Genomic DNA, 14,149 nt, shown 5'->3' with positions numbered 1-14,149 from the left:
CACAAGACTCTTAACAGCACAGGCAATTCCAGTATAAGTTTATCCACCTTGCTTTGCTAATGAGGCTCAGCTCCCTTGGAGATACCCCTTCTAGGATATACAGGGTAATTCAGTCTCCATTCCCACAGAGCCCTTGCCAAGTTTATCACTGGGCCATAATCAGAACACTCATCACCCACAGGAACTTTTGCTCCAACATTCTTACCTTATTAGGGACCACTGTGCAGTAATCTTTGCTCTTTGAATCAATTCTTCAATCCCAAAATTAGAGGAAAAAGAGATTGCTTCAACCATAATAGAAACAACTCAGAAGATTCCACAGATAACCAAATCTTCCTGGCAAAAACTCTGTTTATGTAAATTGTCCTAATATGTGTGATACAGCATAGCTAGAGAGCAGCAGGAGAGCATTAGAAGGGAGCTTTATTCCCTGTAAAAGGAAGAAAGTTTGCTATAGATTAATTAAAGCACCTGAAGCAGTCAGCTGATAAAACCCCCCTGCTTCAATCAGACAAGGGAAGGAGTTGAAGTAGAGTGATTGGTGTTAGAGCAGAGAGAAGTTTAGAGGGAAGCAGGGAAGAGTTTAGAGAAGTGCTGTGATAGGCTAAGAAGACCAAGACCCTAGGTAAAGGGACACCCGGTTGATGCAGAGGGAAGGCAGGAAGCCCCACAAGGTGAAGGGCAGGAGAGGGAAGTAGCCCAGGGGAAGGAACCACTAGTTCAAGCAGTTTATCATTATCCTAGGGCCCCTGGGCTGGGACCTGGAGTAGAGGGTGGGCCTGGGTCCCTCCCTCTCCACTCCCCTCCTCTAGGACACTAGTGGAGCAGATAATACACCGGTTCAGGGATGAGAAACATTGCCCTGAATCCTCCCCAAGAAAAGAAAGCACAAGACCTATCAAAGTAGTGCTGGCAATTTGCCACATATGTTAGAGTATAACTCCAGTATCAAAGTAAGTGACTGGAGCATAAAATGGCTCTGGATTAATGACAGTTCATTCACCCTTCATAGGGATGGGGAGCTTGGTTAGTCTTATTGTTTACTAGGGAACAAAGCATAAGAAGTGGCCAAATTTTCAAACATGAATGTCTACAGATAGGCTCCTCCACCCACACAGAGGCACCTAACTAAAAGGGGCATGGTGGCTCAGCATTCATTTAGATACCTTAATATGAATTTAAGAGGCTACCTTTATGCACTCGCTTGCAAATTCAGACCTGTACTCACAACCTTCTTAACATTTGAAATTTAACTTGTATCTCTTACCAAAAGAGTTCTCCTGCTTGATTTTTTTTTCTTTTGCAATGCCAAAAATATCAAATACTCAGTTTTTGCTAGATGACCTTGCAATTATCTTTGGAGAACCTAAATAGTGGACTCCCACAAGGCTATGACCTTAACTGCAGATAATTTAAGTCAGAATCCCTCCTTTCAGGGGGAGGAAGTGAGCTGAAGTACATTTTAGCCTTGAGAAATTACTGTTTAGGTCCTCCAAAAATCTTGCTAAAGTTCTCCAGCAGGGAGAGGACCCATCATCTCCCATGTTAAAAGCAAGCTGAAAACATTATTTTATTTTGAAGAAACCATTCAAGACTCTTCAAAAAGCAGCAAGTTAGACGTTCAGCTGGCAGTCCTGTGCAACTGGTTTTGCATGAACACTAATTTATCTTAGTACCCCTTTTTTCAGGGAACATGCAGGATAACTTAATAACCAGTGTTGCCCTTCTAACTTTTCTGAAGCAAGTATCTAGAATATGTTGCCTATTGCAACAATTGACAACATACAGAAGGGATATCCTTATGTATCTACAACCTGAAATTGCAGTTCAGTAGAATATTTAAATTGCCAGAGATAATTGTATGCTGTTTAAATTTCACTAGCATGAAGAAGATGCATACTAATCACCTTTAATTGCCATGTGCTGAAAGTGGACAATTAGCATTGTTAATAGATTTATGTTTCATTTTTAATTGTTTTCTAAATTGGGCTTCCTCTCAAATTAGACCTCCCCCTCAGAACCAAGTGTGAGCAGGGAGATACTGCCCACTGAATAGTTCCTGGATAAACAATGCACTTTGACTCAGAAGATGACTCAGTTTCAACTAGAGAGGGAGCATTTCTAAATAAGGCTAAGTGATTTGTGAAGTCAAGGAAGTACAGGTTTGGGGAGAAAGAGACTTTGGTTCTTATAGAAAGTGGATCTTCACGAGCCAGATGCTAACAGAACCTCAACTGTACTGTTTAGTTCATTGTAACTTTGTTTATAGAGTTGATTTATTTTTAATAAGAAAAAAGAGAGGATTGTGCAATTATTGAAAGAGGAAAATTTATAAATTCATTATTAAAGATGCTTGCTTAAACCTTGTTCTCTACTGCCCAGAATGTTGCAGAGAACTGAAGAGTCAGGGGGCTTTTCATGAACAAGAGCTGGTCAGGGAAGTGCATGTTCAAAAGGACAGAAAAGCTGAGAGATCAATTTAGAGTGAAGCAAGTAAGCATAGTCCCCCAGACAGTCTCCCAAGGAACTCAGCAGCAATGAAGACAGTGCTTAATTTGTAATGAAAGAGGTGCTAGGACTCAAGCAATTTTTTACATTCATAACTAGTGCAGCAAGCTCAGAGGTGCCAGGTCTATTAACTACCAAGCCTAGAGATTTCAGGGTTCAACCCTGGCAAGCCCTGGCACAAATTAAGCACTGAGCGCAGGAGAACAGACACAAGCGTAAAGAAGGGTGGTGAAGGAGACAGAATTAGAGGAAAAGGTAGAGCTAACAACAGAAGACCACACTATCAATAGGTAGCTCAAAGAGGAAGTTTGGTCCAGTGGTTAGGGTACCAGCCTCAAACTCAAAAGACCCAGGTTCAATCCTATACTCTGAGACTTCTTAAATCACTTACCTTCCATACTGCAGCTTCTCATCTGTAAATTGGGGATAACAGCACTTCCCTACCTCACAGGGGTGTTGTGAGGGTATATACATCAAACATTGTGAGGTGCTCAGGTATTGTGGCAATTGTGGCTATGTTGGAAATGTCTACACAGTGAGCTGCAGCAAGTCTCAGAGCCTCAGTAGACGGACTTGGGCTATGGTGATAAATACAGCTGTTTAGATGTTGTGGCTTGGAGTCTGATGCCTAGAGAGCAGAGTGGACCCCAGAGAGCAACAACACCCACACAGCTCTTTTATGCAAGCCTCACAAGATTAAATCTGTTGACCCTGAGTCTGAGACACACTGCCGTTCACTGTGTAGATGTACCCAGCAGCATCTATCGGAGATAGAGGGAAAGGAGGCCTCTGAGAGCATTACTAGCACTATCCCATTACTGATGTATACCAAGTCTGTTTAATGTGTTGAACCTAGCTAGCTAATATAATAGGCCAGCAAATCAACTACCAAACAAGAGTGTATTTATGACCATGATTTTCTGCAACTGCAGGGTTTGTACATTTACTTTACCCAGGAACAATTCCATTAATCTAGCATTTGAACTGAAATGAAAGCAGGACTAATTGGTGGAAATTGGTACCACAATTCCCTACAAACAACTCACGGTTGTGCAGCATTATACACAGCCACCCAATTACATTAGCCACTGAACCCTAAATGTTATATTTTTATAGGGCCTGCTCTGGGGAGGGGCTGAGCACATCTAGCTTGCATTGTCTTTAAATGAGTCATCATATTACATTTTGGTATATTGTGTTTGAAAAGTAGTGAATGACTATAACACATAAAGACGATCAAACTTCAAAGATTATGATGCTCCCTATGAACAATGGGTAGAAATAGGATTGCATATTTAGTTTTAGTATTGGCTGACTTTGAAAGAATGTTTACTATATAAATTTACTTTTGCATTAAATTTCCTAAAAGCACCAAATGATTGTAAGGTAGTTGATCATACACCTCCTAAGACCAGTTCTGAGCCATCTTGAAAAAGCAACAGACTTTCTTGCAAAGCCTATAACTGTTGTGAGGAGAAAACCTCTCTTCTTTTTAAACTCTGCAAGAACACAGATTAAAATCCCAGTTTTCTAGTGAGCTCCATATGGGAGACCCCTGCACATGTGCATACACACAGTCCATCTGACTTCACCATGAACAAAAATAAATTACCAACTTAAAACATAAGGAGATTCCTCCACCTGAAATTGACTCAGCACTTGGGTGTGGAGCTTTGGCTTCTTAGAATTAGTCTCCTCTTCTGTCCCTCCAGCAGTCCTTCTTGCAGCACTTCCTCTGAGCACCTGTACAAGGAGAAAGCCAAGCTGGAGTTAACCCTCTGGGTACCAGAGAGACACCAGTGCTACCACACTCTATCACACTTGTGGATAGAAACAGATTTCTTGAACTCTATGTGGATCTGAGTTATAGGGCAGATTTTCAAAACAGCTCAGAATCCAATAGCTCCCACTGAGAACAACAGACATTACCAAATTCTTTGGAAAGGCCAGCCCTAATTGTGGGTGCAGTGCTTCCCAAAGCCTGAGTCACCTATAATAATTTATAGCCAGATCCTGCAACTGAATCTGCCCATTCAGATCCTCGTAAGACTAAGGCCTTTCTGTCATAACTAGCATCATACCCTACACAGATAACAGGTTTCAGAGTAGCAGCCATGTTAGTCTGTATTCGCAAAAAAGAAAAGGAGTACTTGTGGCACCTTAGAGACTAACAAATTTATTTGAGCATAAGCTTTCCTTTTCTTTTTTACACAGATAACAGAAATTGCCAAATAGCAACTACTTATAACTGTCATTTTATTTCTTTTACAATAACCTACCATCATTTCAGTTACTCTAACCCACAGAAACATTAGACTCAAAGCTGTCTTTTACATAATGTGCAAACAAAAAGTTATCTGATACCCAGGCCCACTAATGGGGGGGGGAGGGCAAAGAGGGCAATTGCCCAGGGACCCAGGCAATTTAAAAGGACCTGAGGGCCCCCTGGCTGCCACTGCCAGCAGCACAGCAGGCCTAAGGCAAGCTTCCTGCCCGTCCTCACTCCGTGCGCTGCCTCCACCCCAAGCACCGACTCCACAGCTCCCATTGGCTGGGAACTGTGGCCAATGAGAGCTGCAGGGGCCGTGCCTGTGGGCAGTGACATGCAGAGACCATCTGGGCCCCCTACCTAGGAGCCACTGCCAGAGGGGTGTGCCGGTTGCTTTCGGGAGCTGCCCGAGGTAAGCACCAACCCCTTGACCCCCTCCTGCACCCCAACCCCTGCCCCAGCCTAGAGCCCATATCCAAACTCCCTCCCAGAGTCTGACCCCCCTCACCCTCTCCCATACCCAAACTCCCTCCCAGAGCCTGCACTTTGTACCCCCTTCCACACCCAAACTCCCTCCCAGAACCTGACCATTCACCCTCTCCTGCACTCCAATCCCCTACCCCAGCCTAGTGAAAGTGAGTAAGGGTGGGGGAAAGCGATTGATGGAGGGAAGGGGGATGGAGGAAGCAGGAGGCGGGGCCTCAGAGAAGGGGCAGGACGGGGCGTGGTCTCGGGGAAGGGGCGGGACAATGATCTTTGGGTTTGTATGATGAGACAGGTGGTAACCCTACCAAGTGGGCATGTGGAACCCCTGGCTGTGCTAGAAGACTGCGCTCAGCAGCACATCTGGCAGCTCATTGGGCACCAGCCAGTGCAGGTGCAGCACCACCCAAACATCAGACAGACCGCGTCCGCAGCTTATGTGTGCGTGGGGGCCCACTGACTGATTGCCCTGGGGTCCAGAATTGCTGTCAGCAGGCCTGCTGATACTAGGAATTATTTTTACCTAGAGTTTTTAGGTGAAAAAGTCAGACAGTTTTCATACATGTAACAGCAGACATTTTTAAAGAAGAACCTCGACTTAACTTTAAACAGATCATAGTACCCAAGTGACTAGTGACTGGTTTTATTTTCATCCAGAATTTTCATACAGCTAAAATACACTATCAGAATGTACCCTTTAAAAAATGAGTTGCAGTTTAGCAGAGTCTGTTTTTTCCTTCTTTCCTACTTTATTCAAAATTTCTCCTTACTCAAAATGGGCCAAAATTTATGAGGGGTTAAAGCTACCTAATGGGATTGCAGGTGCTCATACCTCCAGTAAAAATGGCCTCTCTACTGCTTGGGGAGTAAATACTCCTTGCAAAGATGGCTGCCCTGTTTCCTTTTGTTTTCAAGAGGACTAAATCAAATGGCTGCCTGCTAGGAAAATGGATGCTGTTTCACTAAAGCCATCCTACTTCTTAACCCTCACACCTACCAATGTGTGAAAATAATGTAAATGTTGCATATTGTGCCATAACTAACAGTAAAGGAGTACTTGTGGCACTTAGAGACTAACAAATTTATTAGAGCATAAGCTTTCGTGAGCTACAGCTCACTTCATCGGATAGCTCACGAAAGCTTATGCTCTAATAAATTTGTTAGTCTCTAAGGTGCCACAAGCACTCCTTTTCTTTTTGCGAATACAGACTAACACGGCTGCTACTCTGAAACATAACTAACAGTGGCTCTTCAGTTTAAAAGCTGGTTTTAAAAATATTTCTTCACTGTGAATTTAGCCATTAAAAATATTGGAAAGTAGGAGTTCTACTATGTGTAAACATAAATACCCCTTATATGGGTAATCAATAGGGTTTGTTCTCTAGCCAACCCTCCGGAAAGGGAGTGTCACCTAGTGGTTAGACTGCATAGCCACGCGCATAGATTTGGTGGATTCCTTCTGACGCTTGAGGGGATGAAGCTGGGGTTCAGCTCTCTGTTAACTTACTAGGAAAATTGGGTGGCTGATACTTGACTGCTTCCGAAGGTAGGGGTATAAGGTACTGCTCAGCTTGTGTAGTAAAGTTCATAGAAATATAAAAAACAGAGAGTAGAAGAGATGAAATTTGAACTTGCGATCTCCTGCATTCCAGCCCAGCACAACTTCCACTAAGATAAAAGGTAGTTTGCTGGGGATATCACCCTCTTCTACTTAGCCAAAACTGGAAGCAAGACTCAGCTGAAACACAGTACATTTAAGGTTTCATAGTAGCAGCCGTGTTAGTCTGTATTCGCAAAAAGAAAAGGAGTACTTGTGGCACCTTAGAGACTAACAAATTTATTCGAGCATAAGCTTTTGTGAGCTACAGCTCACTTTATCGGATGCATTTCGATGCATTTCGTAATGCATCCGATGAAGTGAGCTGTAGCTCACGAAAGCTTATGCTCTAATAAATTTGTTAGTCTCTAAGGTGCCACAAGTACTCCTTTTCTTTTAACGTGTATGAACTATCCCAAGATAAAAACACAGTGAGACATGGCACTTCAGTTTTACCATGAAGTAAAAAACACACCTTTTTAAGCAGGGAAGGCCTTACTCCCGTGTAAATGAAATGGGGGGAGGGGGTCCACAGAATTAAAATATACATAATGTATACTTTAGTTATGGACCCCACTAAGCTCCACCCATACTAATGTCATATCTATTTCCATAGAAACTGCATCTGTTATTATTTCAGCAAAATTCCCATGGGCCTCAATCAGGGTTTTGACTGAATAAGGTCTGTAGGCATGAGCTTATAGTAACTAAGAGCATGTTTCAAAAGGAGAAGAAAGCAGAAGAGATTTATGAAAATGACAAAATGAAGACCACCACCAAAAAAAGATTAGACAGACTCTAAATGGTACAAGCAAGCTATGTGATGTTGCTAGGTTTATTTCCACTTGTTTGGAAAGATTGGCATAATTCCCTCTTGGCTCTGCCTTCAGTGATTAATATAAACATTCTAAACTCATGACAGTAAAAATACACCAGACCAGGTTGTGAAGAGTGTGGGGAGAGATTGATATTGAGTCCATTACCTAGAGAATACATAGCAGCTGATCTTTCATGGCATTTATCTTTACTCATGAGGAAAGGCAGGATAACTTAACTGTGGTTCGCAAAAAGAAAAGGAGTACTTGTGGCACCTTAGAGACTAACAAATTTATTAGAGCATAAGCTTTCGTGAGCTACAGCTCACTTCATCGGATGCATTTGGTGGAAAAAACAGAGGAGAGATTTATATACACACACACAGAGAACATGAAACAATGGGTTTATCATACACACTGTAAGGAGAGTTGCCAACTCTGTCCACATATCTATTCAGGGGATACCATCATAGGGCCTAATCACATCAGCCACACCATCAGAGGCTCGTTCACCTGTGCATCTACCAATGTGATATATGCCATCATGTGCCAGCAATGCCCCTCTGCCATGTACATTGGCCAAACTGGACAGTCTCTACGTAAAAGAATGAATGGACACAAATCAGACGTCAAGAATTATAACATTCAAAAACCAGTTGGAGAACACTTCAATCTCTCTGGTCACTCGATCACAGACCTAAGAGTGGCTATACTTCAACAAAAAAGCTTCAAAAACAGACTCCAACGAGAGACTGCTGAATTGGAATTAATTTGCAAACTGGATACAATTAACTTAGGCTTGAATAGAGACTGGGAATGGATGAGTCATTACACAAAGTAAAACTATTTCCCCATGGTATTTCTCCCTCCCACCCCAACCCCCACTGTTCCTCTGATATTCTTATTAACTGCTGGAATTAGCCTACCTGCTTGTCACCATGAAAGGTTTTCCTCCTTCCCCCCCCTGCTGTTGGTGATGGCTTATCTTAAGTGATCACTCTCCTTACAGTGTGTATGATAAACCCATTGTTTCATGTTCTCTGTGTGTGTGTATATAAATCTCTCCTCTGTTTTTTCCACCAAATGCATCCGATGAAGTGAGCTGTAGCTCACGAAAGCTTATGCTCTAATAAATTTGTTAGTCTCTAAGGTGCCACAAGTACTCCTTTTCTTTTTGCGAATACAGACTAACACGGCTGCTACTCTGTTAACTGTGGTTAAATCACTTAAAATTACCCCTCACTTCCTCATCAAATATTGTACCATCATGTCATGTATTTTAACATGCTGATCCCATAGCAATCTCTTGTCATAGGTTCTTTACCATTCGGGCAGCAAAATGGCTTCATGCTATGAAAGGAGGAATGCTGAATTCTCTGTGAACAGTTTATTTTATTTTTTTTTCCACCTTAAACTACAGAAAATATGCCAAGACTGTGTTGAATGGAATTCAGTGTAAATACATCTTTCTGAGGTATTATTGGATTTTAGAGTTTAGCCTTTAACTAATCCAGAAACACAAATGACTAATTGTGCAATGTTGTTGTAGCAGTGTTAGTCCCAGGATATTAGATAGAAAAGGTGTGTGAGGTAATATCTTTTATTATCAACTTCAATCAACTTCTGTTGGTGAAAGAGACAAGCTCTACAGAGCTCTTCTTTAGGTCTGGGACAAGGCTAGGAAAGGAAATCATCGTGTCACTGCTAAATACAAGGTGAAACAGATTGTTAAGCATAAGAAGTTAACACATGTTGCAAGAAACCATTCAAAATGAAGTGGGCAATTAACACCCATTCAATATGTCTACACTATGAAATTAGGTCGAATTTATAGAAGTCGGTTTTGTAGAAAGCGTTTTTATACAGTCGAGTGTGTGTGTCCCCACACAAATGCTCTAAGTGCATGTAGTCAGCGGACTGTGTCCACAGCACTGAGGCAACAGTTGACTTCCGGAGCTTTGCACTGTGGGTAGCTATCCCACAGTTCCCGCAGTCTTCACTGCCCATTTGAATTCTGGGTAGAAATCCCAGTGCCTGATAGGCTAAAACATTGCCGCGGGTGGTTCTGGGTACATATCATCAGGCCCCCGTTCCCTCCCTCCCTCCATAAAAGCAAGGGCAGACAATAGTTTTGCACCTTTTTTCTTGAGTTATCTGTGCAGACGCCATACCACGCCAAGCATGGAGCCCGCTCAGCTAACCATCACCATATGTCTCCTGGGTGCTGGTGGACATGGTACTGCATTGCAACACAGCAGCAGTTTATTGCCTTTTGGCAGCAGACAGTGCAGTATGACTGGTAGCCGTCGTCAACGTAGTCCTGGGTGCTCTTTTAACCGGGTGCCTGGGCAAACATGGGAGTGACTCAGCCAGGTCATTTCCCTTGTTTTGTCTCATGGCGATTGAGTCCTACCGGCAGTGCACTGTCTTTTAATTTGCAGCCAGCAGAAGACGATGGCCAGTAGTCATACTGCACCATCTTCTGCTGAGCACCCAGGAAGTGACAATGGCTAGCGGTCGTACTGCACAGTCTGCTGCCAGCATGATCTATAAAGATAGATGAAGTGGCTCAAAACAAGAAATAGACCAGATTTGTTTTGTATTCATTTTCTCCTCCCTCCCTCTGTGAAATCAATGGCCTGCTAAACCCAATTTTGAGTTCTATCCTTGAGGTTTTGAGGTTTGAGGTTCTATCCTTTGAGGTTCTATCCTTGAGGCGGCCATTCAGTTTCTCACAAAGCCACCCCCTTTGTTGATTTTAAGTCCCTGTAAGCCAACCCTGTAAGCCATGTCGTCAGTCGCCCCTCCCTCCGTCAGGGCAACAGCAGACAATCGTTCCGCTCCTTTTTTCTGTGCAGACGCCATACCACAGTAAGCCTGGAGCCCGCTCAGATCACTTTGGCAATTAGGAGCACATTAAACACCACATGCATTATCCAGCAGTATATGCAGCACCAGAACCTGGCAAAGCGAAACCGGGTGAGTAGGCGACATCAGCGCGGTGATGAGAGTGATGAGTACATGGACACAGACTTCTCTCAAAGCACGGGCCCTGCCAATGTGGACATCATGGTGCTAACGGGGCAGGTTCATGCAGTAGAACGCTGATTCTGGGCTCGGGAAACAAGCACAGACTGGTGGGACCACATAGTGTTGCAGGTCTGGGACGATTCCCAGTGGCTGTGAAACTTTCGCATGCATAAGGATACTTTCATGGAACTTTGTGACTTGCTTTCCCCTGCCCTGAGGCACAAGAATACCAAGATGAGAGCAGCCCTCACAGTTGAGACCCGAGTGGCAATAACCCTGTGGAAGCTTGCAACGCCAGACAGCTACCGGTCAGTCGGGAATCAATTTGGAGTGGGCAAATCTACTGTGGGGGCTGCTGTGATGCAAGTAGCCAACGCAATCAAAGATCTGCTGATATCAAGGGGAGTGACCCTGGGAAATGTGCAGGTCATAGTGGATGGCTTTGCTGCAGTGGGATTCCCTAACTGTGGTGGGGCCATAGATGGAACCCATATCCCTATCTTGGCACCGGAGCACCAAGCCAGCAAGTACATAAACCGCAAGGGGTACTTTTCAATAGTGCTGCAAGCACTGGTGGATCACAAGGGACGTTTCACCAACACCAACGTGGGATGGCCGGGAAAGGTACATGACGCTCACATCTTCAGGAACTCTGGTCTGTTTCAAAAGCTGCAGGAAGGGACTTTCTTCCCAGACCAGAAAATAACCGTTGAGGATGTTGAAATGCCTATAGTTATCCTTGGGGACCCAGCCTACCCCTTAATGCCATGGCTCGTGAACCCATATATAGGCAGCCTGGAGAGTAGTCAGGAGCTGTTCAACTACAGGCTGAGCAAGTGCCGAATGGTGGTAGAATGTGCATTTGGACGTTTAAAAGCACCCTGGCGCAATTTACTGACTCGGTTAGACCTCAGCGAAACCAATATTCCCACTGTTATTACTGCTTGCTGTGCACTCCACAATATCTGTGAGAGTAAGGGGGAGACATTTATGGCGGGGTGGAAGGTTGAGGCAAATCGCCTGGCTGCTGGTTACGCACAGCCAGATACCAAGGCGGTTAGAAGAGCACAGGAGGGTGCGGTGCGCATCAGAGAAGCTTTGAAAACCAGTTTCATGACTGGCCAGGCTATGGTGTGAAAGTTCTGTTTGTTTATCCTTGATGAAGCCCCCCACCCCTTGGTTCACTCTACTTCCCTATAAGCTAACCACCCTCCCCACCTCCCTTCGATCACCGCTTGCAGAGGCAATAAAGTCATTGTTGCTTCACATTCATGCATTCTTTATTAATTCATCACACAAATAGGAGGATAATTACCAAGGTAGCCCAGGAGGGGTGGTGGAGAAGGGAAGGACAAGGCCACACAACACTTTAAAAGTTTAAAACTTATTGAATGCCAGCCTTCTGTTACTTGGGCAATCCTCTGGGGTGGAGTGGCTGGGTGGCTGGAGGCCCCCCACCGCGTTCTTGCGCGTCTGGGTGAGGAGGCTATGGAACTTGGGAAGGAGGGCGGTTGGTTACACAGGAGCTGTAGTGGCGGTCTGTGTTCCTGCTGCCTTTCCTGCAGCTCAAACATACGCTGCAGCATATTACTTTGATCCTCCAGCAGCCTCAGCATTGCATCCTGCCTCTTCTCATCACGCTGCTGCCACCTTTCAGCTTCAGCCCTCTCTTCAGCCCGCCACCTCTCTTCCTGGTCATTTTGTGCTTCCTGCACTCTGACATTGTCTGCCTCCATGCATTCATCTGTGCTCTGTCAGTGTGGGAGGACAGCATGAGCTCAGAGAACATTTCATCACAAGTGCGGTTTTTTTCACCTTCTAATCTTTGCTAGCCTCTGGGAAGGAGAAGATCCTGTGATCCTTGAAACACATGCAGCTGGTGGAGGAAAAAAAAAGGGACAGTAGTATTTAAAAAGACACATTTTTATAGAACAATGGGTACACTCTCTTTCATGGTAAACCTTGCTGTTAACATTACATACATAGCACATGTGCTTTTGTTACAGGGTCGCATTTTGCCTCCCCCTCCCCCCCCCCGCGTGGCTAACAGCGGGGAACATTTCTGTTCAGCCATAGGCAAACAGCCCAGCAGGAATGGGCACCTCTGAATGTCCCCTTAAGAAAAGCACCCTATTTCAACCAGGTGACCATGAATGATATCACTCTCCTGAGGATAACACAGAGAGAGAAAGAACGGATGTTGTTTGAACTCCAGCAAACATACACTGCAATGCTTTGTTCTACAATGATTCCCAAGTACATGCTACTGGTCTGGAGTCCTACCATGGTGGATGGAATAAGGCTGCCCTCCCCAGAAACCTTTTGCAAACGCTTTGGGAGTATATCCAGGAGAGCCACGAATGCCAGGGCAAATCATTCATTAAACATGCTGGCTTTTAAACCTTTTATAGTATTTTAAAAGGTACACTCACCAGAGGTCCTTTCTCCACCTGGTGGGTCCGGGAGGCAGCCTTGGGTGGGTTCGGGGGGTACTGGCTCCAGGTCCAGGGTGAGAAACAGTTCCTGACTGATGGGAAAACCGGTTTCTCCACTTATTTGCTGTGAGCTATCTACAGCCTCCTCCTCATCGTCTTCCTCGTCCCCAAAACTTGCTTCCGTGTTGCCTCCATCTCCATTGAAGGAGTCAAACAACACGGCTGGGATAGTGGTAGCTGAACCCCCTAAAATGGCATGCAGCTCATCATAGAAGCGGCATGTTTGGGGCTCTGACCCGAAGCGGCCGTTCGCCTCTCTGGTTTTCTGGTAGGCTTGCCTCAGCTCTTTAAGTTTCACGCGACACTGCTTCGGGTCCCTGTTATGGCCTCTGTCCTTCATGCCCTGGGAGATTTTCACAAATGTTTTGGCATTTCGAAAACTGGAACGTAGTTCTGATAGCACAGATTCCTCTCCCCATACAGCGATCAAATCCTGTACTTCCCATTCAGTCCATGCTGGAGCTCTTTTGCGATTCTGGGACTCTATCATGGTCACCTCTGCTGATGAGCTCTGCATGGTCACCAGCAGCTTGCAACACTGGCCAAACAGGAAATTGAAATTCAAAAGTTCGCGGGCCTTTTCCTGTCTACCTGGTCAGTGCATCTGAGTTGAGAGTGCTGTCCAGCGCGGTCACAATGGAGCATTCTGGGATAGCTCCTGGAGGCAATACCATCTAATTGCATCCACAGTACCCCAAATTTGACCCAGCAAAACCGATTTCAGCGCTAATCCCCTTGTCGGGGGTGGAGTAAGAAAATCGATTTTAAGAGCCCTTTAAGTCGAAAAAAAGGGCTTCATCATGTGGACGGGTGCAGAGTTACATCGATTTAACGCTGCTAAATTCTACCTCAACGCCTAGTGTAGACCAGGGCTCAGAGTGGTAGCCATGTTAGTCTGTATCAGCAAAAACAACACAGAGTCCTTGTGGCACCTTAGAGACTAACAAATTTA

The 14,149-nt window shown here is 44.6% G+C and overlaps 1 protein-coding gene across 2 annotated transcripts in view; it reads right to left on the bottom strand.

Annotated features, from left to right (window-relative positions):
* ARHGEF4 (Rho guanine nucleotide exchange factor 4) overlaps window positions 1-14,149 on the bottom strand; it is a 329,416-nt gene that overhangs the window by 272,860 nt on the left and 42,407 nt on the right. Inside the window, exon 3 of one of the 2 annotated variants that reach the window (XM_038416530.2) lies at window positions 4,150-4,251. The exons of the other annotated variant lie outside the window; for it this stretch is intronic. Coding sequence (XP_038272458.1) covers window positions 4,150-4,251 — 102 coding nt within the window. The remainder of the gene's footprint in view (window positions 1-4,149; window positions 4,252-14,149) is intronic. 2 annotated transcript variants of the gene reach the window in all.

This window comes from Dermochelys coriacea, chromosome 9 (assembly GCF_009764565.3).
Source record: "Dermochelys coriacea isolate rDerCor1 chromosome 9, rDerCor1.pri.v4, whole genome shotgun sequence".
Classification (NCBI taxonomy): domain Eukaryota; kingdom Metazoa; phylum Chordata; order Testudines; family Dermochelyidae; genus Dermochelys; species Dermochelys coriacea.
Note: the sequence above shows the minus strand (reverse complement) of the source record. Positions and strands in the feature narration are given on the sequence as shown.